A 26,206-nucleotide genomic window follows, 5' to 3' on the forward strand; every position below is an offset into this window, starting at 1 on the left:
TATGAATATACAAGGCCATAGCAGACTTTAAATTTACACAATTTGGGATAACACAACTTAATACTCTGCTTCATGTCCAGCCTGATACTAACAACTAAAACAAATGAATTTAACAAGTGTGGAAAAAATAAGGGGCAATAAACAACCTAAAACATATGTAAGGGCAAGAAATTTCATGCTTCAATCAAAACGTATATAAAAAAATAGTTTAAGAGGTTTTCGTACACTGAGGCTTTCAACAAATATTACCACACCTAACTCTAAGACACCTCCTAAACTATGGGTAAAAGATATTGCAAACGGCACGGGTTCCCATCAATATCTGCTTTTTTGGAGTCACTCAAGAATCAAGAGTCATGAATTTGATTACCTGGACATGAGATACAAAGGACAAGCCAGCAGCTTCAATAGTCAAAAGAAGTCCATGCAAAGACCAGATCTGTAAGCCAGGGATTGCACTTTTAGCCAGCAAAGAAATTGAGCTTACAGTTGTAGGCACTAAAGTTGAAAGTGCCATCCCTCCAGCACTGCAACAAAGCTAAAAAATTGAGTAAGAGCATAAACCCCTCTATATTTAAGATATTGCAAACTTCCACATAAACCGTCATCAAAGATAATAAAAAATGGTAAAATAAGATTAACAAGCCTCTAACTATGGCATTCTATCTAAAGTACAAAATGGAAACAACTGTGAAATGTGGCAATACCCCAAGTGATGATTAATAAAGGAAACCACTTCAAACAAGAAATGAAAAACTAAAACAGTTTCTAACAAGCTAAACCACAGATAATGCAACTCATTAAACAGTTTTACCACAAGCAAAACAATTTCTGAACTTGAACCATTATACAAAAATCAAATCACTAATTCCCACAATATAGGTAGCAACCAAGTTGACAAAGCTAAGCATGAACCTCATTTTAGGCATCCATTAAACACTATCACCACCAGCAAAGGTATTGTGCAATACATCGTTATTCTTTCACGCCCCAACGGATGCAGCGACTGACATTCAATTGTAAAACCTTAATTTGGATTCAATAGGAACCATAAATTGATTACTAACATTGGATTAAATGAAGTTAGACCATACAATGCTAATACACTAGACTTCCAAATTGACAACAAGAAATCAAGCAAATTAAGATGATTAAATTTAATGATTAATGGAAGTTTTTGTAACATAATACAATTTAAAATCAGTAGTAGGGACTCAATTGAAGAAAAAAAGAACTGTGAAACAATAACAAATATACTCCAAGAATTATTAGTGGAGCTGAGATAAAAAATAATAATGGGGCTAAAAGTGGAATTAACCAGACTTGAAAACAAGAGTTTCTAACAAGCCAATCCGAAAAAGCAACCCTAGAGCTATAAGTTTGCCTTCCCTCAAAATCAAGTCACGTTCAACCCTATGTGCATAATTTGGGATCTCATCCAGATCATATTTTGTAACCCAATGACTTTCTAGTACAATCTCAAAATTTTCAAAAAAAAAAAAAATTGCAGTTCAAAAAATTTAAACTCGGTTAGATATAAAAATTTAAATTTTATACTCTTTAAATTAGAGCCATTGTCTCCTTGAGAATTTCACTTTGAGTCCACTGCCCAGTGCCCACTTCCATTAAAATTTTATTTTGTGGATGATAAATTTAAAATTAAACAAATAAACCTTACACCTATCTTCACTTTTCAGTTAGAACCTACAACCCACTTTTTGGACAAAGAACTCAGACATAAAAACACTCGTTTGCAATCAAAACGCTACCAAGCGTATGAAAATAATGATTGAGACAAAGTTCTATAAGGAACAGATACAAAGAACAAAGGCAAAACGTTTTTATATTTCACCTGTGATGAATACATCCAAGGGAAAGGGCAATTGAGCCAGCATAATTTGAATCTGTTATACCATTTAGCTCTCCAAGCAACAATCGAGTCTGCATATCAACAAAAATAAACCAATTAATTGCTTAGTTACTTTCATCCTCTAACATTCAAGTCAAATCAAAAGGCTACTGAATCCAATTAGATTGAACAATTCAATGAGTCCTACAATTTTGGCAACTGTGAGTATTAGGTGTTACTAAAGTCAAAAGCTTTTCTTATTGGCCAAAAAAAAAAAAAAAATCAAATGCAATGTTCTCAGTATCTCACTTTTAACAAAAGAATACAGCAAAACATGGCATGAATATCACAATAAAGAACTGACCATCCTGGCTGTAAAGATATCATTTCCAAGGCGAGCTAAAAGACCAAGACCCTCTGATGATGCCCTACGTTGTGATGCACAAATGTCCCCCTCCATTAGTATACCCTATCAAATCAAAACAAGGCACAACAAAATGGAACCAACGCTCAACAATGCAATCAAAATCAGTATTTCTGACAAGAGATTTGTACCTTAAAAATAGCTTGAGCCAAATTTAATATCTCTAACTCCAATGAGTGCAGACGTAATGCCAGCAAAGCCTGAGGTTAGTTAATATATCTAAGGTCATATCCCCAAAAAGTGTTTTCTACACATAACATACAAGAATAGCAAGCACCTTCAACCCAGCAAGTAACCCCACACATATGTTGGTTATGCTTGCAGCATGCCATGGTTGCTTTTTCCCAGCTTTTAGACACTGGTCCATCATTCCAAGAAGTGACAGCATACCACCACTATCCTGCCATTTGACAGTCCAACTTATGTTGAAATAATTTGAAGAACCAGAGTTTCAAGTGAAACAAATAAAATAAAACACCAAACGATAGTATAATTTTAACTGAAACAAAGAAAAGTAAACACCAAAAAACTTAGTATAATCTTGCCTGAGCAGCAAATATGATTCCAAAGCATAGAAGCATTTGATTCACCAACATCTTGTTTATGGTCTCCGGCTACCCAAAAAATTAAATTGAAAAAACACCCAAAACAATGTTAGCAAGTATTAAATCACTGCTGATGGAGAAAACATGTAGGCCATCTTAATTGAAGGAAAAGTAAAAGCTTAGTCTGAAAACAAAAAATTGCTTGTACATAAGCATGATTCATAAGTTATATTCAAAAAGATAGTCATACAGGTTGAATAATTGTAGAAATCTGATTCTCCTACATTGGTGCAGCTTGATTTCCTAATTTATTTTGAGAATATTTCTCATTTACTCTTCTGATTTAATCAACTATTCTGATTGTCAAGGTTTTAAGGATTTATTTCTATTCTAGAATAGAATAACTTTCCTTCCTTTTATTATTTTTTATTTTATATTTCATGTAAGTTGTTTCCTAATAAGGAACTTCACTATTCCTATTTATTTAGATGTACTCCTTCATTGCAGATTGAATAAAAAGAAATAAGGAAAATTGTTCTTTAAGTTTTCTACATGGTATCAGAGCAAGTCGGCCTGAACCATTAGATTGTAACCACACGAGTTTTCATTATGGCTAGCAGGAGTGAGAACTCTTCTTCAGAGATATGGCATGAGGAAAGTCACAAAGAGGTGATGCTCCAACAAACCCTTCAAAACAAGTCTGGAACTTTTGGAACTAGTTTACTAGCACAAAAAGGTAATTTCTTAAATGCCTGAAGTGTTCAATGGGGAAATACACAATCTTGGATTCAGGAGCATCAGATCACATGACTGGAGATGCATCCTTATTCAACACATACAGACCTTAGTTTTGCTATAAAAATTGTTGATGGCTCTCTCTTAAAGGTGGCAGGAACAGGTTCTATTATAGTTTCGAAAGATATAACACTCGACTTTGTCCTCCATGTCCCTAATTTAAGCTGTAACCTACTTTCCATTAGTAAGCTTACGAAGGTAGATGTTGTGTCACTAAATTTTTTCCTAACTTGTGTGAATTTCAGGAATTGGGCTCGGGGAGGATTATTGGTAGTGCTAGGATGTGTGCAGAGCTCTACCTTCTACAAGATGATGCACTTGAGAGACCACAAAACTCTTTAACAGCCTGAGCCCCTAAGACTAGTAAGGATGACCTTATCATGTTATGACATTATAAATTAGGACATCCAAATATTTCATACCTGAAAAGGCTATTTCCCTCATTATTCAATAACATCTCTAAATATTTTCAATATGAAATTTGTCAACTTTCCAAGCACATTCAAAATACCTACCCTAGCGTTTCTTATAAATCATCTCAACCTTTCTCAATGATTCAAAGTAACATTTGGAGCCCATCAAGAGTTAACAATATCACAAGTTCTAGGTGATTTGTTACATTCATCAATTATCATACTCGACTCACTTGGGTATTCCTTACGAAAGAAAAATCCAAGGTTAGCCAAATCTTTCAAAACTTCAATAGCATGGTACAAACCCAATTCCAAGCCAAAATCCAAGTCCTAAAAACTGACAATGGAAGGGAATACTTCAACTCTGTTCTCGGCCCTTACCTCACCAATCATGGCATTATCCATCAAAGCTCTTGCATTGACACTCCACAACAAAATGGGGTTGCCGAACGCAAAAACAGACATTTAATAGAAGTGATCAGATCCCTCTTGTTGAGCTCCAATGTGCCTAAATATTTTTGGCGAGAAGCTATCCTCACTGCAACCTATTTGGTTAACCGAATGCCTTCTCGAGTTATTGGCTTTAAAACACCTTGTCAAACTTCCTTGCTTCCTACCCACAAACTCGATTGATCTCTTCCATTCCCATCAAACTCTTTGGCTACATTGCCTTTGTTCATATTAGCCAACAAAACCGCAGCAAGCTTGCTCCCAAAGCCTTAAAATGTATATTCCTTGGTTATTCCCCAAACCAAAAGGGCTACAGGTGTTACTCACCCATCACAAAAAAAATTCTATAGCTCTATAGATGTCACCTTCTTTGAGAATCCTCCATACTACAGCAAGAATGATATTCAGGGGGAGAATACTACTCAGGAATATCAATTCTTAGCTATTGACTTGCCAATTTCCCAGCCAACCCCTTCAAAACCAGATTCCCAACCAGCCCCTTCAAAACTAGAATCTCAACCTACCCAACCTATCAGCCATGCAAATTCTGAAACCCAACCTATTCAAACAACTCGACTCTACAAACCCTAAGGTTATGCAAAAAAAAAAAAAAATCAAAACAAAAAAACAAAACTTATAGTCTACTCAAGGAAGCAAAAACCACAGGAAGAACTAGACAACCGTACACAGCCCAACACTAAAAATCAACCTAATTAGAGTCTCCAAGAACCTGAAACCAACACAGGTAATGTCCCTACTGAATCTGAAACTGAAACTTGTGAGCCAACTAGTGACCTTGACATTCCTATTGCATTAAGAAAAGGTGTGAGATCATGCACCCGGTACCCTATCTGCAAGTACATCTCATATGACTAGGTTAAATCCAAACTTTCGACACTTTACTACTAACCTTGACTATGTGCAAATTTCAAAAAATATTTAGGAAGCCCTCAATGAACCAGATTGGAAGGCAGCAGTACTTCAAGAAATCAAGGCACTAGGGAAAAATGGGACATAGGAAATTTCAAATTTGCCCAAAGGAAAAAACCCGATTGGATGTAAGTAGATTTTCACAATGAAGCACAATGCAGATGGAAGTATAAACAAGTTCAAAGCTAGACTTGTTGCAAAGGGATTCACTCAATCCTATGGGATAGACTATAAGGAGACATTTGCTCCCGTACCCAAGCTCAATTCAATTAAAGTTCTATTGTCACTAGCAACCAACCTGGATTGGCCTCTCCACCAACTTGATATCAAGAATGCATTCTTAAATGGTGACTTGGAAAAGGATGTCTACATGGAAATTTCCCCTGGTTTCGAAAGGCAAGAGAACATGGGCAAAGTGTGCAAACTTCGGAAATCTTTGTATGGACTTAAACAATCTCCTCTGGCTTGGTTTGAAGGTTGACCAAGGAAATGAAGAGGTATGGATTCCTTCAATGTCAATCTGATCATACTATGTTTTTAAGTTCACTAATGAAGGAAAAAGAGTTATTCTTATTGTTTATGCAGATGATATCATAATCACCGGAGACCACAAGGAAGGAATAGATGATTTGAAGAAACTCCTTGCAAAGGAGTTTGAAATAAAGGACTTGGGATTCCTTAAATATTTCCTTAGGATGGAAGTGGCTCAGTCTAAGAATGAAATATCAGTGTCTCAACGTAAGTATGTACTTGATCTACTCAAAGAAACCGGCATGATTGGATGCAAACCTGCCGATAAGCCCATGGACTCAACTAATAAAATTAGAAGTGAAAATGGAAACTCTCTCACTGACAAAGGGCGATACCAAAGACTAGTTGGGAAGCTTATTTACCTCTCCCACACACGACCTAATATCGGGTTTGCAGTAGGAATGGTGAGTGGATACATGAATAATCCAACCAATGAGCATCTTAAGGCTGTTTATTGCATCCTACAGTACTTAAAGAAGAGTCCTGATGGAGGTCTATATTTTAAGAAGTTAATGGACAGGGCGGTCGAGGTGTACACAGATGTTGACTGGGCTGGATCAGTAACGGATAGAAGGTCCACTACTGGATATTGCACTTATGTTTGGGGAAATTTGGTCACTTGAAGAAGTAAAAAGCAAGCTGTTGCATCTAGAAGCAGTGCTGAGGCTGAGTTTAGAGCAATGTCCCATGGTATTTGTGAAGGAATTTGGCTGATGAGGTTACTTGGAGAATTAAAAGTTCAAACTGTGACATCTATAACACTGTTTTGAGACAATAAGGCTACCATAAGTATTGCCAAAAATCCTGTTTATCATGATAGGACCAAGCACATAGAGCTAGACTAACATTTCATAAAGGAAAAGATAGAAAATGGGTCAGTCAAACTGGCCTATACCTCTACAAATTCACAAATTGCAGATATTCTAACTAAAGCTCTTCCTAGAAGCATTTTTTATGGCTTGAAATCCAAGTTGAGTATGATTAACATTCATAACCAAACTTGAAGGGGAGTGTAGAACTCTGATTCTCCTACATTAGTGCAGATCCGATTCTCTTAAATTAGTGCAGCTTGATTTCCTAATTTATTTTGGGAATATTTCTCATTTACTCTTCTAATTTAGTCAACTATTCTGATTGTTAAGTTTTTAGGGATTTGTTTCTATTCTATAATAGAATAATTTTCCTTCCTTTTATTATTTTTTATTTTCTGTTTCATGCAAGTTGTTTCCTAATAAGGAACTTCATTGTTCCTATTTATTTAGATGTACTCCTTCATTGTAGATTGAATAAGAAGAAATAAAGACAATTGTTCTTTAAGTTTTCTACAATAATTAAGAAAGAAAAAATTTTCTCTGCTGCATAATTGGAAAATTAAAGCAGAGAGGGGAGGTTTGAGAGATTAAGATTTCCAATGCAAAAGAAAGTCTGAAGGACTACTAAATTCTTTAGAAGCTCAAGCTATGGGGTGTTGTTTTCTGCTTACTTCCAACCATTCTATTAATTAAAGAGCATTCCCAGAAAACTAGGGTATCATACTATCATAATGACATAGCCAAAAAGAAGAAGCAATTAATGAAGAGGTAAAAAATAAGGTATCATACAAGAAGGTAGCAGAAACAGTACGCACTGAAGCTTGCAAGCCATAATAGATATATGAGCTAAGATTCTTTACCATGTGGATCACAAACAGAAGATGGTAGCAGATGGAAACAAAGGATACAGAGGACGAATACATTGCATACTTTCTCTGCTCCTATCAAAATGATCTCAGCACTCCCTAATTACCAAAGCTGAGGCACAAAAAAATAACTAATTACCTGAGGAAAACTCGAAAATTCATTATCCCATACACAAGGCATGAGCCCATCTTTTCCACCTTGAAATGCACGAAGTTCATCTTCAAACCAGTCCCTGAAAAAAGACAAGGAGGAAAACTCTTAAATTTTCAAAATGAATAAATAAATTCAACTCAAAAAAATGCTGAAGGTAAAAATAGATACAAAATTACATATTCTCGAGCTACCTAAAACGTTGAAAGGATGTGAAGAAGCTTAACCGACAGATACTACAATAGCTGAAAAAGTTTAACAAAAAAGAAAAATTCTCACAAAAAGAAAAAATTCAGACACCTGCCAGGAATCCAAGGGCCCAACCATGCATCTCTTTTGTCTAACAGGAACCTCAAGCATGAGCTTTCCTCGCATCCAGAAGCATTTCTTTGTCATAGAACAAAATAAAGGACCAAACAGCCAAATCAATCATTCATGTTATCAACAGAAAATGATATCTAAATTTTCATCATTTCAAAAAAAATAAGAGTGAAAAGATGGGGTGAAAATAAGTAACATGGCATAAGAGTTGAGTGATAATTACCTATAGGGAATTGTGCATAGTTGAATAATCCGAGAATGGTCACTCTTATAGGCCATAGGATCAGGGAGGGATTGGTAGGCCATTAATGTTCTGATGATGAATATGTCCATTGCAGGCTTAATATTTGGTTGTTCTTTGGCTGCCAACAGAGAGATATAGGACAAAGCCCTGCTTTGCAATGGATATTATAAATTTTTTTCCGTATGTGTAGCACAAAAGAACTCAAATTCCACACTATAATAATACGTTATACTAGAATCAGATAAAAGTGGGGATGAGGGATTTGTTGGACAAAAAATAACATATTATACCACACCTATTGAGATATAGCATCACTGGTTGAAGTAAAATCCCACTAGTTGTCAAATTGGATGAAACAAAGCATCGTACAAACGATGTAAGTGCATCAATTGCTGCAGACCACACACTAGAAAAGGAAGGGGAGAAAAAGATAATAACCAATTATGCATTGAGTTATCCATAGGAAAAACCATAATAATATACCTTACAATAAAAATAATAATCTATCATTTAAGAATAGTTGAATGAATACATTTCTCATTCAAAAAAGAAAACAAAAAGAAGGAAAAGGAGAGTCAGTGAATCCTGTACAAGTGACATGATGGAATGAATTTCATTCAGATTCTTTAGGATAAAACAGGTGACGGAACAGCAAAAAGTTTCATCACCCTGCCAAGTTGGCCCCAAGTTTTTCTTCTTTCTATTTTATAACAATTTTTATATGTCCCACGAAGGCTGCCAATCACGAGCCTGACAGCAAACGATGAGCCCAAAAATAGGGGTGAATGAAACCAAAACAAGAAGTAAAATCTCAAAAGCTGCAAGAAGAACATAAGGAAGAGCTAGTGTTGGGTGGGATGGCAAAGTTTCAAGAATTCCAAATTCTAGCTAAATGTCAAAACCTAATAGTATCAAGACTCTTGTAATTGGTGATACTTCAAATTAGAAAGAAATTATATTTTTCGAATTCTGGACACATATAGCCAGATACTTAACTCCTTGTCAGATTAATCTAGAAATGGAAAAAGAAAGAAAGGCTTTACTGCAAATCTAACCTAACCCTAACCAACTGGAGCAAGCCATATACCACCATGTTGATGCTCACACTTCAAAGCCTAAAGCATTCTTAGAGAAGTCTTCTCATGATATAGTTAACAATCAGGATAGCTATAGCTTCTCCCAAATTTAATGTTCTTGTCTCCTTTCAATTCTCAAAATAATGACCTGTTTTCTTATTGGACATCAAATTTTGTAACTTATGGTTTTATTTTCTTTCTAATTTTTCACTCTTTCTAGGCATTTGAAGATTAAAAATAACCTAATTAAGTATAAAATAAAATCTATTAGGGACAAAGTAATGAAGTATATTGCAACGAAACATATTACTATAATATGAGTTTGTTACTTTATCTGATGATAGTCTGACAAGCTACCATAGTAAAATCTGGGTTAGCATCAAACTATTAAGAGTAATAAGGATAAAAGCCATGAGGTACAGCTCAAGCATAAGAGTCCCAACTAATCATAGCAAATAAATAAGCCAGTATACAGTACCACACTTATCCACAGGCTTACCATATCCTAGATTGTAGATCTCCACTTTGTCTAATTACATCTTCAGGGTTGTGACTGACAAGGTCAGCCCACAATGAGAGAATATCAAACACCTGATCCTCAAGCTCCTGCATGCATCAAAAATAGTTTCATAAGATACTAATTACAGAAAATCACTATACACTTATCCAGGTAACAGAAAGGAAAAGGAAACAGAAAAAAAAAAAGGAAGAAAATGACCGGCATTGAAATAACTCTATACCTCCTTCGGCATAGAAGAAAGTAATGATGATAACAGTAACCAACCAGCTTCTTCTTCCACCATGGCAGTAACAGCATTTCTACTAGATTCTGTCAGCAATTTCTTTGAAACTTCAAGAACTGACTTGGGCAATCTAGGGGCAATAACACAAAAATTTACTTCCAAGTTAATTTACCCAAAAGAGTGGGAACCAAACAATGATGTCAATATCTTATTTTTTACCAATGCCTCAAGAAGTATAACTTGACAATTTAGGAAAACATAGAAAGTATACTGTCATAAATGAACATTACCTGGCTGGATAACCAAGAGGTAATTTTCGTGAAATGGAAACTAAAGCAGCCAAAACTATTGCTTGCCCATGCAAAGAATCAAGCTCAACTTGCAAATTGCTTCCCTGAACACAATGGACTATAATACTTAATAAAATACATTTTAAAATGATCCCCCAAAAAAATTGCAATATGTGAAAAACAGAAAACAACAACAAACTAAGCCTTATATCCCATAACTCTGGAGTCGACTATATGAAAGGCCAAAAAAAGGAATCATGTTAGGTTGTAGTTTTGAATCTTCTTAAGCCACTCATTTCTATCAAAAACAACATTTTCATCTACTTCCTTAACCCTCATATCATTTCTTATTACTTACATCCACGTTTTTCGTGGTCTACCTCTAGAAGTTTTAGTCTCTCCCAAGTCCAAGAGCTCATTTCTCCTAACTGGTGCACCGATAGGCTGACGGTTCACATGTTCAAACCATCTCAAACGGCCTTCTCTCATCTTTCCCTCAATTCGAACTACCCCTAATTTTCCCCGAATCTCTTCATTTCTGATTTTGTCTCTTCTAGTCTTACCACACAGCCAAGCATCCTCATCTTAGCTGCACTCATTTTCTTCTTATGTTGTTTCTTGACAGCCCAACACTAAATCCCATATAACAATGCAGGCCTTACAGTTGTTTTATACAACTTCGCCTTTAACTTTAAAGGCATGTAGCAATCACACAACACATCCGACGCACTTCGCCACCTCATCCATCCTGCTTGATTCCTATGATTTACATCCCTTTCTATCTCAGCATTGCTTTGAATAATTAATCCTAAATGTCGAAAATGACAACTCTTTGGTAATACATCACCATCTAACTTAATCACACTAGCACTTGCTTCCCTATTACTACTAAACTTACATTCGATATATTCAGTTTTAGATCTACTCAATATAAAGCCTTGAGACTCTAGCGTATGCCTCCATAATTCTAATTTTGCATTAAGATCATCACTAGTTTCAGCAACTAAGATTATATTATAAGCAAATAACATACACCATGGCACCTTGTCTTGGATATGTACAGTAAGCACATCTATAACTAATGCAAAAAGAAATGGACTCTATTGAGCCTTGATGCAATCCTGAGGTAATGAGAAAGCTATAAGTCAAGCCCCCAAACATCCTCACATTCATTACAACTCCTCCATACATATCTTTAACTATGTGAAAAACAAAAAAGAAAATCAAAGTTTAACAGTAACAGCATAGCACCATTTAGATGGGTGGTCAATGCGGCACCCACTACACTGGCCCCCAATAATGAGCAAATGGAGAAACAGAAAAGGATAAAAAAGAAAAGAATCAATATTATGAAAAAAACTGTAACTTCCCATTGGTTGGAGGATAGCTCACAAAAAGAAGAGCATTAATAAAATAGCTTACAAAGAGTTGCAAAACAGGTAGAGAAAAACACTCCTCTTTTCACATAAAAAAACCAATTTACACTCTGATACTCACCTAAAATAGTATATCTATTGGACAAGGTATGTATCACATTTTTTTGTATTTTTCATCAACAAAAGGTTTTAAGCATTGGGAAAATATTTTCCTTCCTCTCTCTAACAATATAGTGACTTACAACTCAAATTAGTTAAAACCACCAAGAGCAAGAGTTTTCTCTTGTTGCTTAATTAAAGAAAAAGAAATAACTGCAGAGACAAATAGAAAAGGACAAGAGTGAAAGGGAAAGATGAGAGAGTTGGAACCCAGGAAGCTTAGAGTTAGCTGACACGAGTTCTTTTTTACAATGAAACTTTGTAAAAGCTTTATTAGAGACAAGAAGTGGGGATAATTTTTCCTCAAAATTTGGGGGTACTTGCTGACCTTCAGACATTATGCACAATAACAGCCAGTAATAACTAATAGAAATAATACAATAAATAAAATCAGAAAAACATGCTAGCATGGTATCATGCTAAGGTAAACTTATGTTTTATTCATGGTCCTACCACCATGCAGCAACCTTATTTGTTGTAATCAATATACATCACACTTTCAAAAACAAAGAAGGATGTTAAATTATTTCAATTCCAGCTTTTTTTCTTTTCAGTTGCAATTATCACCAAGGTTTAACAACAAATAATTAATCCTAATCAATGCCGTGGATACCTTCAACCAAAAGAGAACCACAGAGCTAATAGACATGAACACAACTAATATCCTAAGAACCTTAAAAGTTAGAAAATGTCTGGTTATATATGAAAGATCATATGTCATTCCATCCTAATGAGTACCAAGTTAGTTTTCAAAATGAAGATATGTGACAGGAGGATAGCTGTATTTGAATTTAGAAGATGAGATAACATATGTTTATCAACATAAAACCACAGTCATGGTGCATCACAATGCATAAAATATTAGATTCTTGTTACAAATTTACATCCTCTACATGCAACTGGTTAGCAAAATACTAAGCAGCAATTTCAGAATTCCAAAACTAGGTTATTGATACATGATCATTTTAGATGTAGAAACATTGCGTGCAACAATGAGATAACAATGACCATCTATTGAAGTAGAACAAAATAATGCTATGTTAAATTGATCATTCTAGCCATATTGATGGACAGAGTTTTAGGTTTTGCTATCCTGACAACATACCGTGAGACCCTGACAGTTCCATTTATCCAGTACATAGACCTTAACATTTGCTATAATATATGTATATCACACTATTATTCACAATTAATCAACATAGTAACTACAAATCATGATCCCTGGTTATTGATGTCAAAACAATTCATAATGGCATGCCTATAGCTAAATGCACTTAAAGCATAGAAGTTGTAAACATAATAATGAGTTCACTACTTGGGATTAAAATATTTTTCATTTGAAAGGAGTAACAAGAGCTTCTAAGGTGAAGTGTTTCAATATCAAAAATTATAATGCAAGGCCCACACTGTCAACACCATAAAGGAGAACATAGAAGAAAATGCTCAAATTTGTTATCAATAAGAATATGAAATTAGGATAATTTGATACAGCATTACTGATTAAACCAAAAGGAATATATTTACTGACCTCCATAAACTTAAGCAGATCAGGAGAGATCCTAGACTGAACAAGGGAAACATAATAAATGGGGAAAATTATACTTTATTCCTAGTGATTTAGGCAAAACTCAGTTTACACCATTTGGTTTCAAAAGTGCCACAGAACTCATTATGATTCAATCTGCTATTAAAGGAGGCTACACCATTAGACCTTCAAGTAAAATGAGATTTCATATAACCTTAAACTTTTTCTTTCTACACCTCTTAACGTATAAAAATAGTTACATCAGTGAAACAATTAAGTTAAGGTTGGGATTTCATATGACCTTTTTGTTCTACTTAAATTAAGATTTAAAAAGATTTTATGAATGCAAAGCACGGCAATTTAGTCAACTTGGGTTAAATTTTAACCAAAACAAATGTTTAATAAACAAATATAAACTGCAAGGAGTAAAACAAAACATTTCAAACCATGGGGATTGAAATGATTTTCAATGAACAACAGCGAAATACAAACGAACAACAACAGCCCAAAATAATAGATGCTTTGATGCCAAATACCAAAATTACCTTTTCAAAGGAAACACTTTCCCTCAAAGCATTTAGTGTGGTCACTCCATATGATATCAAACCACCAACACAAGTGGGATCAACCTCAGCTAATGCACGCAACGTCAGAGCAGCCTCGACACGTACCTATCCATAAATTTCCAAACAATATTATATTATACTGATACAGTACATTGTAAAAATGACAAGCAAAAGGTTAGAACAATATTGTAATTTTACAAAATAGGATTTAGTTTCCCATGCATAAATCTAATGCCAAAGTCAAAGTCACTTTTTAAGATGTATGCTTGTCTATGAGATTTTCTTTCTAACAATTTCAATAATATGCATAAAAAAATAAAACCAAGTACAAATTCAAAACTTATAAGAACTGCTGAATGCAACCAAATATGTTTAAACTTCTGTAAAATGTAAGAGACATAATAAAGAGCTTACAAGCTGGGACAAGTGAGACACTGCTGCAACAACTGTGTTATCAAACACCTCCTTGAATTCATGTGGAACCTACAAAAAGAAATATCAGATTCACAATGTTAACATGGTTATGCATACAAACAGACCTAATATCAGATTTTCTTAAGTTCTATTACGTCAAAATTATTGTTCATAATCAACAAATGACCAACTACATAATCATACAGAGAAGCAAACCTTTTTCATGAATCAACATAGAAAAGCCAAATGAATTAGGCATATTAGCATATCTGTGCACCTCGAGAAAACAAATAAGTCATGTATTCCTCACTTCCCATAGTTTATTGCCAAGATTAGAATCAAATTTCAACAGGTAGCTAGCATCTAGCTACAATTCAGTCAACAGAATTGCAATAAGGGCAATTCAATTTCAATCAACTTCATCTTGAGAGCTTCACAGTTAGCTTGAGCACAAGAATCACTTTAGAGAGGAAATTAAAAGCCATATACAATCTATGAGGATGTTCCAGCATTTCATTATACTTCCTTTTACCTTACCATCCGCAACCTTAAAAGGCAATTTAAACAAATATAACTCTAAACACATTCCCTTCCCATGGCATTCTCAAGCTAGAAAGAAATAGATTTGGGTCATAATCACCTACTTAGCAATGACCCTTTCCATTTAGCCACATTGGCAAAGCCTGAAAAATACATGGATGTTCATAGATATAGGAATTAAGCAGCTAAACTGCTCAACCCAGACAAGTATAATAATTTTAAAATTTTTTACTTTGCAATTCATGTCTCTGGTAAATTTTTGTATAGATATTAGATTAGTAGACAATCCAGAAACATGAAGAACATTTTTGAGAACAAACGGGGGATTAACTTGAACATCTCCTAATCCTGCCACTGTAGTAAGTAAACCATCTGCAACAACAATTTTCTTATTACTAGGACACAGGTTATATGTACTAAACTTTTGTGAAGAATGTGTCATATGGTCTGTGGCTCCTGAGTCAATGACCCAAGAACTCGTAATAGGCTTAACCGAGACATTTAATCCATGAGAACCAGAAGCTTTACCTGAACTAGAAATCTTACCCAAAGAACATAACACAATAGGCTTTTCAAGGATTTTCAATAAGTTTTTCAGTTTTTCAATATCTTTCCTGTCGAACTCTCCTTGTTTTTGAGACATCTGTAATACTCCAATGATTTTTCCAGTTGAAATTTCCTCAAATTGGGTGGTAGTGATATCTTTCTTTGAAAGGGTTTGGTAATGAAGGCCTAAACAAGATTCGGCAATGAAGGCTTAAAATAGAAGTCAGCAATGAAGGCTGAAAATTTTGCTTCCCAAGAAGAGCCTAAAGCTCTGATACCATGTAGAAAAACTAAGAAATAAATCAGTGTAAAAACTGAATGTATATTGAAAAACTGCTCATTAAGAATTATACAAGAATCTTAGGTTTATATACAACTAACTAGGGGTTAATCTAGGAAACTAAATCTTCCTTAATTCTAGGGATATAAATACTTAATTCTAGAGATACAAATATAAATATACAGATTACAAGATTACAACCAACTATAAATAAGTGTTTTCCCACAATAACATCAGGATGACAACTACAATAACAGTAATTACTAATTAAATAACCAACTCAAATCTATCTTGGCTAGAAAAGGCTGGACTAAACTAGAACGACCTGCCCAAAACCAAAACTGTAATAAACTTAGAAAATAAACAATCCAAAGCCAAACTTAAACAGAACTCAATTGCCATTAGCTTCAAACGCATAAGTAGAAAAAGCTTATTAGAACCCAAAACACAAACCCATTACGCCTGCAACGTGATCTCCACCAACCAGAAACCTAAAAAAGCCAAAAAGCACATAATCATACAACAAACTAAGCCTTATATCTCATAACTCTGGGATCGACTGTATGAAAGGCCAAAAAAAAGGAATCATGTTAGGTCATAGTTTTGAAAGCCCAAAATCATGAAAACCAAAAATAATTTATCCCAAACCCCATACTACCTACCTGATTGCTATCTCTGGCTGTCAAATATTCCTCAAGAAACACAAGTTCTCTAATTGAAACAATACTCTGTCAACAATGATGGTTTGGCAACAAATACCATGTCGTGTCTCTCACATTAGCGGGGAACTTGACACAATAACATACTTGTTTGCAATGTTTGTAGTTGCAACACAAGTTACTTCAACAAAAAGTGCCAAGTCCATGTAACAAATATGAAAGATAATTTGTTACAAGATAAATGTCAGAAGTTTTGTTTTCCATATGTATATCTCCACAAGTTATACCAATACAATCTATCCATATAGATCATATCTCTATTTCATGGTAGTAAATTTCATTTTCCAAAAATCTTCACCTAAACTTACAGAGCATGTATCAAGCTTAGAGAAATTGATGATGAAAGCAAGTTTGCACCTAAACAGATGCTAGGAATGCATAAAAAGCAATTACATTTCAAACTTTATGACAAATATTAATGTTTTTTAAATCATGTGGTATGATGTAGAACAGAGAATGAATTCAACTAACAACTTTTGAAACAATAAATATGCACACATCATGATCAATATGGAGACTTCATTCTATAAGAGAACTAGATAATCATCTATTAAGAAACTCATTACCCTAAATAGAAAAACAAAATGCTGGAAGAAAGAAGAAAAATTTTGCATTAACAATATACCTCTCCTAGAGTTTTCAAAGTATATGACAGGGTGCGTAGAGCAGCAATTTTCATTGAAGGGCTGGCTTCTGGAGATTGAAGCTGCAAGGTTCCACCACCACCACCAAAAAAAAAATTAAACATCACCTTTATAATGGATACTAAAATAACAGCAGGGAAACTTTGAAAAAAAATAGAAAACAACTTCATGAAGACTGTAGACAGAATATGAATCAATTCTAGCAAACCTGCTTTCCAAGGAAGACTGTAAAGCTCCTTTGAGTAGGTTCTGTCATCTGATCAGTTACGCCAACGCGTAGGATATAGAGAACACATGCCTTCAGTAAAACGGTAACATTCATTAGCTTTTGAAGGAAAACACAATAATAGATCATCATTCTGTTTGATTAACTTAGTACAAGTCAAAACTGAGCAATGCTTCAACCTTTTATAATTTTATTCCGACAAAACAAAACACAAAGCATTCATTGTCCAAAGAAATAAGGACTCCATAAGGCATTTCTGAAATTTACCAAAAGCTTAGATATGATGTTACACCAGATTATCAGCATTGACTGCCAGAACCTATCCCCAAAACATAATGAAAGAAATTTGGAATAGGCATTTTCTCTAGAACAAAAAAATTCACAAACATCAGATTTGAACAATGATAAAAGATTTCAATGGTTTCTTTAACATGCTTAAGTCTTCCCTCAAATGGACCTCTATAAGACAAGCATGAGTTAATTTTAATTTATGTACTTTAACATAATACAAATTCGGAAATGAGAAAATGTCAGACAGAAAGACAGATACACTAAATTTGGTATGAGAAAACGATAAAGATAAAACAGAGAATTAGCCACTTTTCAATTTGGTTTTCCTTATTCTCTCAAGTTTTCTTTCTGTTCCAATCTATCACTAAATAAAATAATGTAAAAATATGATAATGAGTTATCTCTGAGTCAAGCATATCATATCCAATAAATTACTAAGAATAATATAAAAGTCTATTAAATCCAATTTTCTCAACTACATACCAGTGCATGGGCATCAAAAGGTGTATCCATGCGAAGCATGTCCATAATGTTCAAAGCATAATTTTGAAGCTCAATATCTGGATGTAGATACTTCAAACGAATTGCCTGCAATATTGAACTCAAAGAGTAAACTATTACCTCAAATCATCATAATTTTTAAGCTCATAAAATAGGAAAATATAGTAGGCATGCTACTTATTTGATTCTAACTGTTCATTTATTCTAATTGAACAATATTGAAAGCCAGGGCAAAAGTACATGCATTTTAAGAGGGAAATGGAGCAAGACAAATGATTGTGAGTAGTATACCTGTAAAAAAAACACCCAAGATAAGGTTAGGCCCACTCGAATGTCCTTTGACCGAGCACCACTTGCTGCAAATTAAGCAATTTGTAAGAAATGCGGATGTTACTGGAGAACGTCTATTAACAATTCAAAGGTTATGATTTTATGAGAAAGAAACAATGATAAGAATAAGCAAAGCTTCTCATCTACAGCACCGGCTTTTAAAATCATCAACTGTTAATATCCTTAACCAATTACTCAAACATCAAAAGGTGCTATAATGGAAGCTAACCAAGACTAACTGACTCAAAAATACCTAATAACAGTGACATGATAAACAATGTAAGGCTAATAATAGAGGTCTGAATCACAGCCAAACAAACAAGAGCATACCTTTGGTGAAGGGCAAAGCCAGATGCCTCTGCAAACCACCTTCTAGTTTCTTCACTGGAGGAAAAGGGCCTTTTCCCCTTGGTTGAACCTAGTAATTGTTATGATAATAGTTTGAATAAACTCAAAAAGGAAAAGAACAAATAAAAAGCTGACGAGTCTATACTTGTGCCTCAGGATTCATTCCAAGAGCAATTAATGAGCCCAAAGCTTCAGCGAATGCATCCCGAACAGAAGTTACAGAATCCTCAAGAGCCTAGTGAGAACAGCAGTAATAACAACAGATAAATTTACAACCCCAGCTTCTATGAGATCAAAAAACTAATATAAGAAAAAGTGCAACAAGAAGAAGATAACAAAGAAGAACACCCGCCTTGATGCAATTTGAGGCTAAACTGTCAAGTTCTCCAACCCCTAGACCAGGTCCCCCTATGTTGGCAAAAGCCTTCAGACAACGTGCTGCAGCTATTCTAACAACAAATGCTTTGTCTCCAATAGCAAATCTTGTAATGAGACGGAATGCCTCGGTATATGCTGGAGCAGCAGCACTACCACCAGAGCCTTCCAAAGCATTCTGAAGCATGAGCAAAGCCTCTTGTCTTACAAAGTCCTGAAATTCAAGATATAAAGATTAAGGCCACAGGCATACATGCAGTAAAAACATTAAGACCAACCAATTTTCAACAAGCAAGTTCCGGATAGCACTGAAGCAGAAAAAATAACAAACAAATACCATGGTAACCTTGCCATCCGAACACATTTCCACCCCACTCTCCAAATAAACCATTTCTTTTGGCCAAAATAACACTTAGATACCATAGATGTCAGCATCTTTCACCCAGTGTTATCAAGGGGGCAAGGTGCTAGAACCCTTATATTGCTTGAGGTGCAAGATGCCAAAAAAAAAAAAAAAAACCACGCACGCCTAAGTGAAGAAGGGTCCAATATGTATGTGTATGTATATACATAAAACAAGCCTAAGATAAATAATTATGTTAACGTATATATATAAAATAAGCGTAAGATATATAATTACCTAACTCTAAAGAGTGGTCCACTTTTATCCTACAAAACATGCAAAATTTCCCTTTTCTTTTCTTGACCAAAATGCACAATTTCATAATGGTTCCAAGTTTGTTGTTGAATACTCAAACATTGAGAAGCAGAGAGTTTGATATTGTCCCTTTTTTACTGTTAAAGGTACAGTTAATGGAAAAAAAATAAAAATAAATGAAATGCAAGAGAAATTCAATCAGGCAGTCTTTTTGTGCCAACCACCTTACAAAAGCACACCTAGGTACACCAGGTGCATGCCTAATCAAATGTACATCAACCAAAAGGGTTTGAGGCACTTTCATTAGCAGGGGTTGCACCTTAGCGCCTGGGCCGCAGCTTGACAACACTGCTTTTGCCTAAATTGGAAGAGAAGAAAAACTTTTTGTAGAAGAATTAAAAAAGGGAAATTCCCCTTCTCAATCATTTCTCTGGTATTTCCACATAAATTTTAAGACTTACAGTTGATAAATTATAGAAATCAAAATGCATATTAAAAGAATATACCTCAAGAAATTTCATGAGTTTTGTAGCAATAATAGTTGTTTCAAGCAAACCCGAAGTTATTCTTCTTCCAAAATGTCGATATAACTCGCCCAAGCATTGTGCAGCACCTACAAATTTAAATCAAACACTCATAACACAAGAAAACAATTCGAAAGACTTAAAAGCTATAAAAAAATAAATAAAAAAAAACTCTTGAGGATATGAGAAGCAGACTTTTAATGAGAAAATCCACCACCACTCACCCCAAAAAAAGGGGGGCAAAGTTATTGATTATGAGCATTATCTTACAATCAAAGGAGCAACATCAGAAGCAGAAACACAAACTAAGATATATATATTACACACACAAAAATTAATGAGTCAGTGGGTAAGTCTTCATTAGTATTCAAATTTTATGATATGAGAAGCAGACTTTTAATGAGAAAATCCACCAACACTACCCCAAAAAAAGGGGGGCAAAGTTATTGATTATGAGCATTATCTTACAATCAAAGGAGCAACATCAGAAGCAGAAACACAAACTAAGATATATATATTACACACACAAAAATTAATGAGTCAGTGGGTAAGTCTTCATTAGTATTCAAATTTTATGATATAGATGCAATATAAATTCTGAAATCTATATAAACAACCTTACAAATAACAGAAGTCAAGGAATTTGACACCTCTACTTGAACCAGCCATCATCCTCACCACCCAAAAGTATTCTAAGAGAAACCTCCACTATCATATTCATTTGACACTAAAAGGATTATTTCCTTGGTTAGATCCCTCATAAAAATAAGATCATTATGCAAAGGATCCTCTCATGGGCAGGTTTTATTCATTTTCCACGATGCAACAGTTAAGATAAAAGTATGTGTGATCCCAACATACAAGGGTATTTTCATCACCCAACTATAGCATAAAGGAAAAAAAAAGAAAAAAAAAACCCTCAAGATAAAATTGCAAAATAAAAGTAAGGGGTCCAATATGTTTGGCCTACTGGACCCCTTGATTTTGTACACCTACAGTGTGGTTGGGTAGCCCATCCGTGCTGCACATTGCCTTGCCGAACGGCAAGGTTGGGAACATGGACATTTTGGGTGCTAACCACACCACAATAGGCATGCCAAACATAGTCTATGTAGAACAGATGACAAAAATCTGGCATGTCCAAGAGGAGCTTTATGGAAAATAGGAGTGATATGACATGAAAATTTATTGCTTCCTATCAGGTATAATATCTACAAATGTTAATGAACTATAAAGCCCTTGAAAGGGTGGAATACTCACTTATTAACTTGGGATGAAAATATCAATGACATACCTTTTCCTTCATTGAGTTTTAGGATTCTTTCTTCGATTTCTTAGATGCTACTAGCTTCTTTGTTTTTGTTGAAAAGTATTCTTGAATCAAGGCAATATTGTCGAGTTGAGCCAAGGTTGTAGGTTTGTCTACACAATGAAATGGCTAGTTCGACCAAGGTTGTACATGAGTCTACAGAATGAAAGTTCATTCTTATGGCATGGTGATTCAATTAAAAGCTTGCATTGTGACTTAAAGATAAACTCATATGTATGGCTTAAACCATACAAAGACATTCCCACCAATGGCCAAGTTTAAACACATTCATTATCTATCTCTTGCTGCCATTTTAACCAACCCTTAAATGAATTAGATGTTGAACCACATTCTTATGCAGGGGGCCTTTAAGAGGAAGGTCTATGTGGAACAACCTCCTAGGTTTGTTCCTCAAGGCAGTGTGGGTTGGTTTGTTGTCTAAAGAAGCCTTTACATGGTTTGAAACGATCTCCTAAGAGCATGTTTTAAATATATAGTGGAGTACTAATGGAATTTAGCCTTCAGAGATGTGTTCTAGATCATTTTGTGTCGTATCATCATGCTAAAGCAGCTAAAAAATAAACAATTGTATGTGCTGATGATATAGTTATTATAGGTGATATAGCAAAATGATTCAAAATTTGAAAGTGTTTCTTATATAGTAACTTTCAAACTGAAATTAAGGGTAGCTACAGGATTTTTTGGAATCAAGGTAGCCAACCCATGTGAAGGTACCTTTTTTGTCAAAGAATATATGTGCTTCACTAATACAACTATTAGAGGGTGAATTATGTCAAAAGTGTAATGCATCTTTATGCGTATGATTTCTTTGTATTAACCCAAGAGGAATGTTCAATCAAAAAAAAAAAAACACAAAAGGAACTTTAGGTAACTCTTTAATCTTCCTGACTATCTCTACAAACCAAGCACATTGAAGTGAATGTCATTCATTTAAAAAGAGACTCTTGGAGAATGAAATCTGCACAAGATCAATATAGTGTATAAATTAGCTATCAAACTTGTTCACAAAACCTTTGGGTAATTCAAGCATTACCTAGGTAGTGTTTGGTTTTAGAAAACATAGGCCTTCTTTGTTTTCATTTTATTAGTAAATGAAAATTAAAAGTAAAAACACGTTTGGTAATTGAAAATGAAAGCAAGTTTTTAGAAAACAAAATTGCAAATAGATTTAAATATGAAAACAAAAAAAAAAAAAAAACGTTTTCAATTATCAAAACACGGGATATCCATTACATTTTTGTTTTGTGTTTTGTAAGTTAAGAAGTTGACCTATATTTGAACACTTTTTTAAGTCATTAATTAACAAATATTAGATATTTATAAGTAGAAGCTATTAATATTAATTATTTCCATAACCATTAGTTTTTCTTTTATTTTTTGTCATTAGATATACTTCACATCTTGAATTATTTATAATCCCTTTTGTCTTTTTGCACTCAAATCCCTTTTACAACAGTTTTAGAAATTAGTAAACAAAGTAGAGAAGTTTGAAATCAGAGATAACATCATTGAATATTTTATTATTTCTTTAATCATTCTTTTTTCAAAAAAAAACATTGTACAGTGATATCAAACATATTTCACTATTTTGCATTTTTAGAAAACAACTTTTTTTTCATTCACCAAATACATTTTCTAGAAAACAAAAAAAAAAAGAAACCAAAAACTGTTTTCCAGAAAATGAGAATCAAAAATAAAAACAAAAAATACATTTTCTCAAACCAAATAGAGCCTTATATTTGCAACAATTTTGAAGCATTTGCAACCATACACCTACTAGAGGGTGACTGTTATGGATCGTATAATGTGGGAAGGATATGACCATCCTTTTGTACATTATCTCTTAGTATAAATACAGGAGGCTACCACAACGTTAAACAGCTCTTGCATTTTCCATTTTATCTCTTTCTCTCTATTGACAACAACTAAGATTCAAACCTTTCATACCCCCTTGGATCCCAAGAGTAAACATGTGAAAATCAAAGTGAAGTTTGCAACGTGTGGTTACTCACTTCTTAGACTCACCATTAAAGACTGACCAGTATCTATTCTTTGGGATGCAATTGTATGTATTCTGATATATCTTAAAGGTGAACAACCTCAAGGTCCACTTTGACAAGATTGCAAAATTTCAGGAATTGAAGGCTTGGTTCTCCATTAGACAAGATCCACTACAAAGTATTATATCATCGTTGGTGTGCACCAAAAATATTGGAACAGTAAAAAAACTGAGGCGGCTAGTCTAGAACTAAATTTGACTGCTATAGCTTTGTTCATACGGCTTTTAGGTTGGTTTAATGAAGAATATGCCAAAAGAGCTTGGAGTTGAACATTTGCAACCCACTGACTTAAGGTTTGATGATTAGGCAACTATTCATGTTGCATCTAAACCAATATTTCATGAGAGGAAAAAATATATAATGCTTAATTATTATATCATTCATATAAACCCTTTAAAATGTCACGAGAACCATTCCCATTAATTAGAAAATCAACTTTCAGATTTGTTTCCCAAACTGTTTGAGAGTACCTGACTCAAATTTATTTGTATCAAGTTATGATCATATATATATATATATATATATATATATATATACACACTCAATGATATAAAGAGAGATGGCTAAGATTTAGCAGGTTTGAGTTTCTTCTATTTTTCTGTGTTTCATTAAGAAATTCTATTCTCCCGTTAGTTTTTGGTGCATATCATTTATGCACCTCCCTCTTTTGGCCTTTTGTTATAACATTAAAAAGACAATGATATATGCATGGTACAAGTTCGTTATAGATTCAACTAACCAGCAATTCTCTGTGGCTCACTCCGCTTCCCATCAGAAAGAAACCCTTGGAAACTACTAGCTCTTGAGTATATTGAAATGCTATCTCCTTTAGATATTATCCTCGCCATTGCTACCGATGCCAAATGTCGCACAGGTCGTTTAGCACCAAGAATAAGCAAGGAATATAATGCATCCTCACATTTTCTTTGCCATAACAAGATAGATTCCTGAAATTTAATGTTTTCAAGTCAAAAAATCAAAATTTACTCTTTGTTAAAAAAGAATGAACTTTCCTAACATAATAGAGGAAAATCCACCAGAAAAGAATAAATTTTCAAAATCATTAAAATCTTAAGACAAAATTCTTGAACTCATATGTCTGACACCTTCTACTACATTTACATTGAACTTGAAACTACTAAACACTTCATCAGAGCAAGTGATTGATCTCTACATTAATCTGTATAATCCAATCCATTTTCATAATAAAGCCAACAACTAACCAGTAATAAATGGGAATCCTCAGCAAGATTTCAAACCAGAACTAAATCAATTCTGATCAAATTAACATAAGCAACCACGTGAACATTACTTTTTAAGAAATTGTGAATCAAATCTTTAGATACAAATTTCACCAAACATATTCAAATTCAACCACCAAGCAAAACAGCACAAATAACTAAAAGGGAAGACAATGAGACAAAATTCTCCAATTAAATTGTAGAATGATATAGTAAAAGGTATAGATCTGTAGAAAGAAGGACCTTAGGCTCGTCGTCGAGGGCGGAGAGGAGATCGGAGAGGAGATCGAAGCAAAGGAGAGGGTCGGGAGATTTCTGCGTCGCGGAAGCAACGATGGACTCGAGCTGAGCTACCAAGACGCCGAAGCGTGAGAGAGGAACGTTCTCTCTCACGAAATTCCTCCTCGCCATTTTTTTTCAAGGAAGCCAATATTGAATCTAATGGAAACTAAAATTCACTCCAATGCCTACAGGTTTTTTTTTTTTCCTTTTCTTTTTGTCTTTTTTTTTTTTTTAATGAAGGGAACGATTTTAATTTTCCCAAATTGAATGAAACAATGAAGTGGAAATAAGGGTTGAAACCGTGCTTTTGGGCTTGCCAATACCAAATCCGGCTTCGTTTAACCTTTAATGTTTTTATTTACTTTTGCCTTTTTTTATATTTAATAAATATATTTTATATTTACTTTTTTGATATTTAATAAATATTTTTATATTTTAATTTTTTAACCCATTTGATATTATTAGAATACTTAAATCTTGTACAAGTACAGTGCTTTTGGTTTACCACGTTTCAAATCCTTTTTTTTTATTTTTATATTTTTATTTACTTTTTAAAATATTTAATAAATATATTTTATATTTATTTTTTCATATTTAATAAATATTTTTATATTTTAATTTTTTTAAACCCATTTGATATTATTGATAGCAAATTTTAGGGTGTTACCTTGTTCGGATATATATATAGATATAATTTATTATTTATCTAATTTTATATTATATATATTATATATATAAATTATTATTTAATATTTTAATTTAATAAGTGTACGTGGTATTTTCTTTTGGCTTTTTTTTCACCATTTTTTTTTAATTTTTAATTTTTTTAAT

The 26,206-nt window shown here is 33.9% G+C and overlaps 1 protein-coding gene across 12 annotated transcripts in view; it reads right to left on the reverse strand.

The window, feature by feature from the left end:
• SWEETIE (HEAT repeat-containing protein) overlaps positions 1–25,693 on the reverse strand; it is a 41,451-nt gene extending 15,758 nt beyond the window's left edge. For 5 of the 12 annotated variants that reach the window (XM_022916348.2, XM_022916344.2, XM_089752164.1 and 2 more), the window contains exons 1-25: positions 25,337–25,635; positions 24,592–24,799; positions 20,445–20,551; positions 19,258–19,494; positions 19,051–19,140; positions 18,888–18,975; positions 18,519–18,583; positions 18,210–18,314; positions 17,418–17,507; positions 17,191–17,271; positions 14,481–14,549; positions 14,046–14,171; positions 10,441–10,544; positions 10,148–10,280; positions 9,907–10,013; positions 8,627–8,737; positions 8,311–8,478; positions 8,046–8,153; positions 7,755–7,848; positions 2,819–2,887; positions 2,551–2,673; positions 2,405–2,473; positions 2,214–2,318; positions 1,853–1,941; positions 371–527 (exon numbers count right to left, since the gene is read on the reverse strand). In XM_022916348.2, coding sequence (XP_022772083.1) covers positions 371–527; positions 1,853–1,941; positions 2,214–2,318; positions 2,405–2,473; positions 2,551–2,673; positions 2,819–2,887; positions 7,755–7,848; positions 8,046–8,153; positions 8,311–8,478; positions 8,627–8,737; positions 9,907–10,013; positions 10,148–10,280; positions 10,441–10,544; positions 14,046–14,171; positions 14,481–14,549; positions 17,191–17,271; positions 17,418–17,507; positions 18,210–18,314; positions 18,519–18,583; positions 18,888–18,975; positions 19,051–19,140; positions 19,258–19,494; positions 20,445–20,551; positions 24,592–24,799; positions 25,337–25,504 — 2,871 coding nt within the window. In that variant the 5' untranslated portion in view covers positions 25,505–25,635. Of the gene's footprint in view, positions 1–370; positions 528–1,852; positions 1,942–2,213; positions 2,319–2,404; positions 2,474–2,550; positions 2,674–2,818; positions 2,888–7,754; positions 7,849–8,045; positions 8,154–8,310; positions 8,479–8,626; positions 8,738–9,906; positions 10,014–10,147; positions 10,281–10,440; positions 10,545–14,045; positions 14,172–14,480; positions 14,550–17,190; positions 17,272–17,417; positions 17,508–18,209; positions 18,315–18,518; positions 18,584–18,887; positions 18,976–19,050; positions 19,141–19,257; positions 19,495–20,444; positions 20,552–24,591; positions 24,800–25,336 lie in introns of all 12 variants that reach the window. The other 7 variants (XM_089752166.1, XM_089752165.1, XM_089752162.1 and 4 more) reach the window with 5 other exon arrangements.
• Positions 25,694–26,206: the final 513 nt, after the last annotated feature.

Source organism: Durio zibethinus, chromosome 23 (assembly GCF_047325235.1).
Source record: "Durio zibethinus cultivar Kanyao isolate XHJ-2024 chromosome 23, ASM4732523v1, whole genome shotgun sequence".
Classification (NCBI taxonomy): Eukaryota; Viridiplantae; Streptophyta; class Magnoliopsida; order Malvales; family Malvaceae; genus Durio; species Durio zibethinus.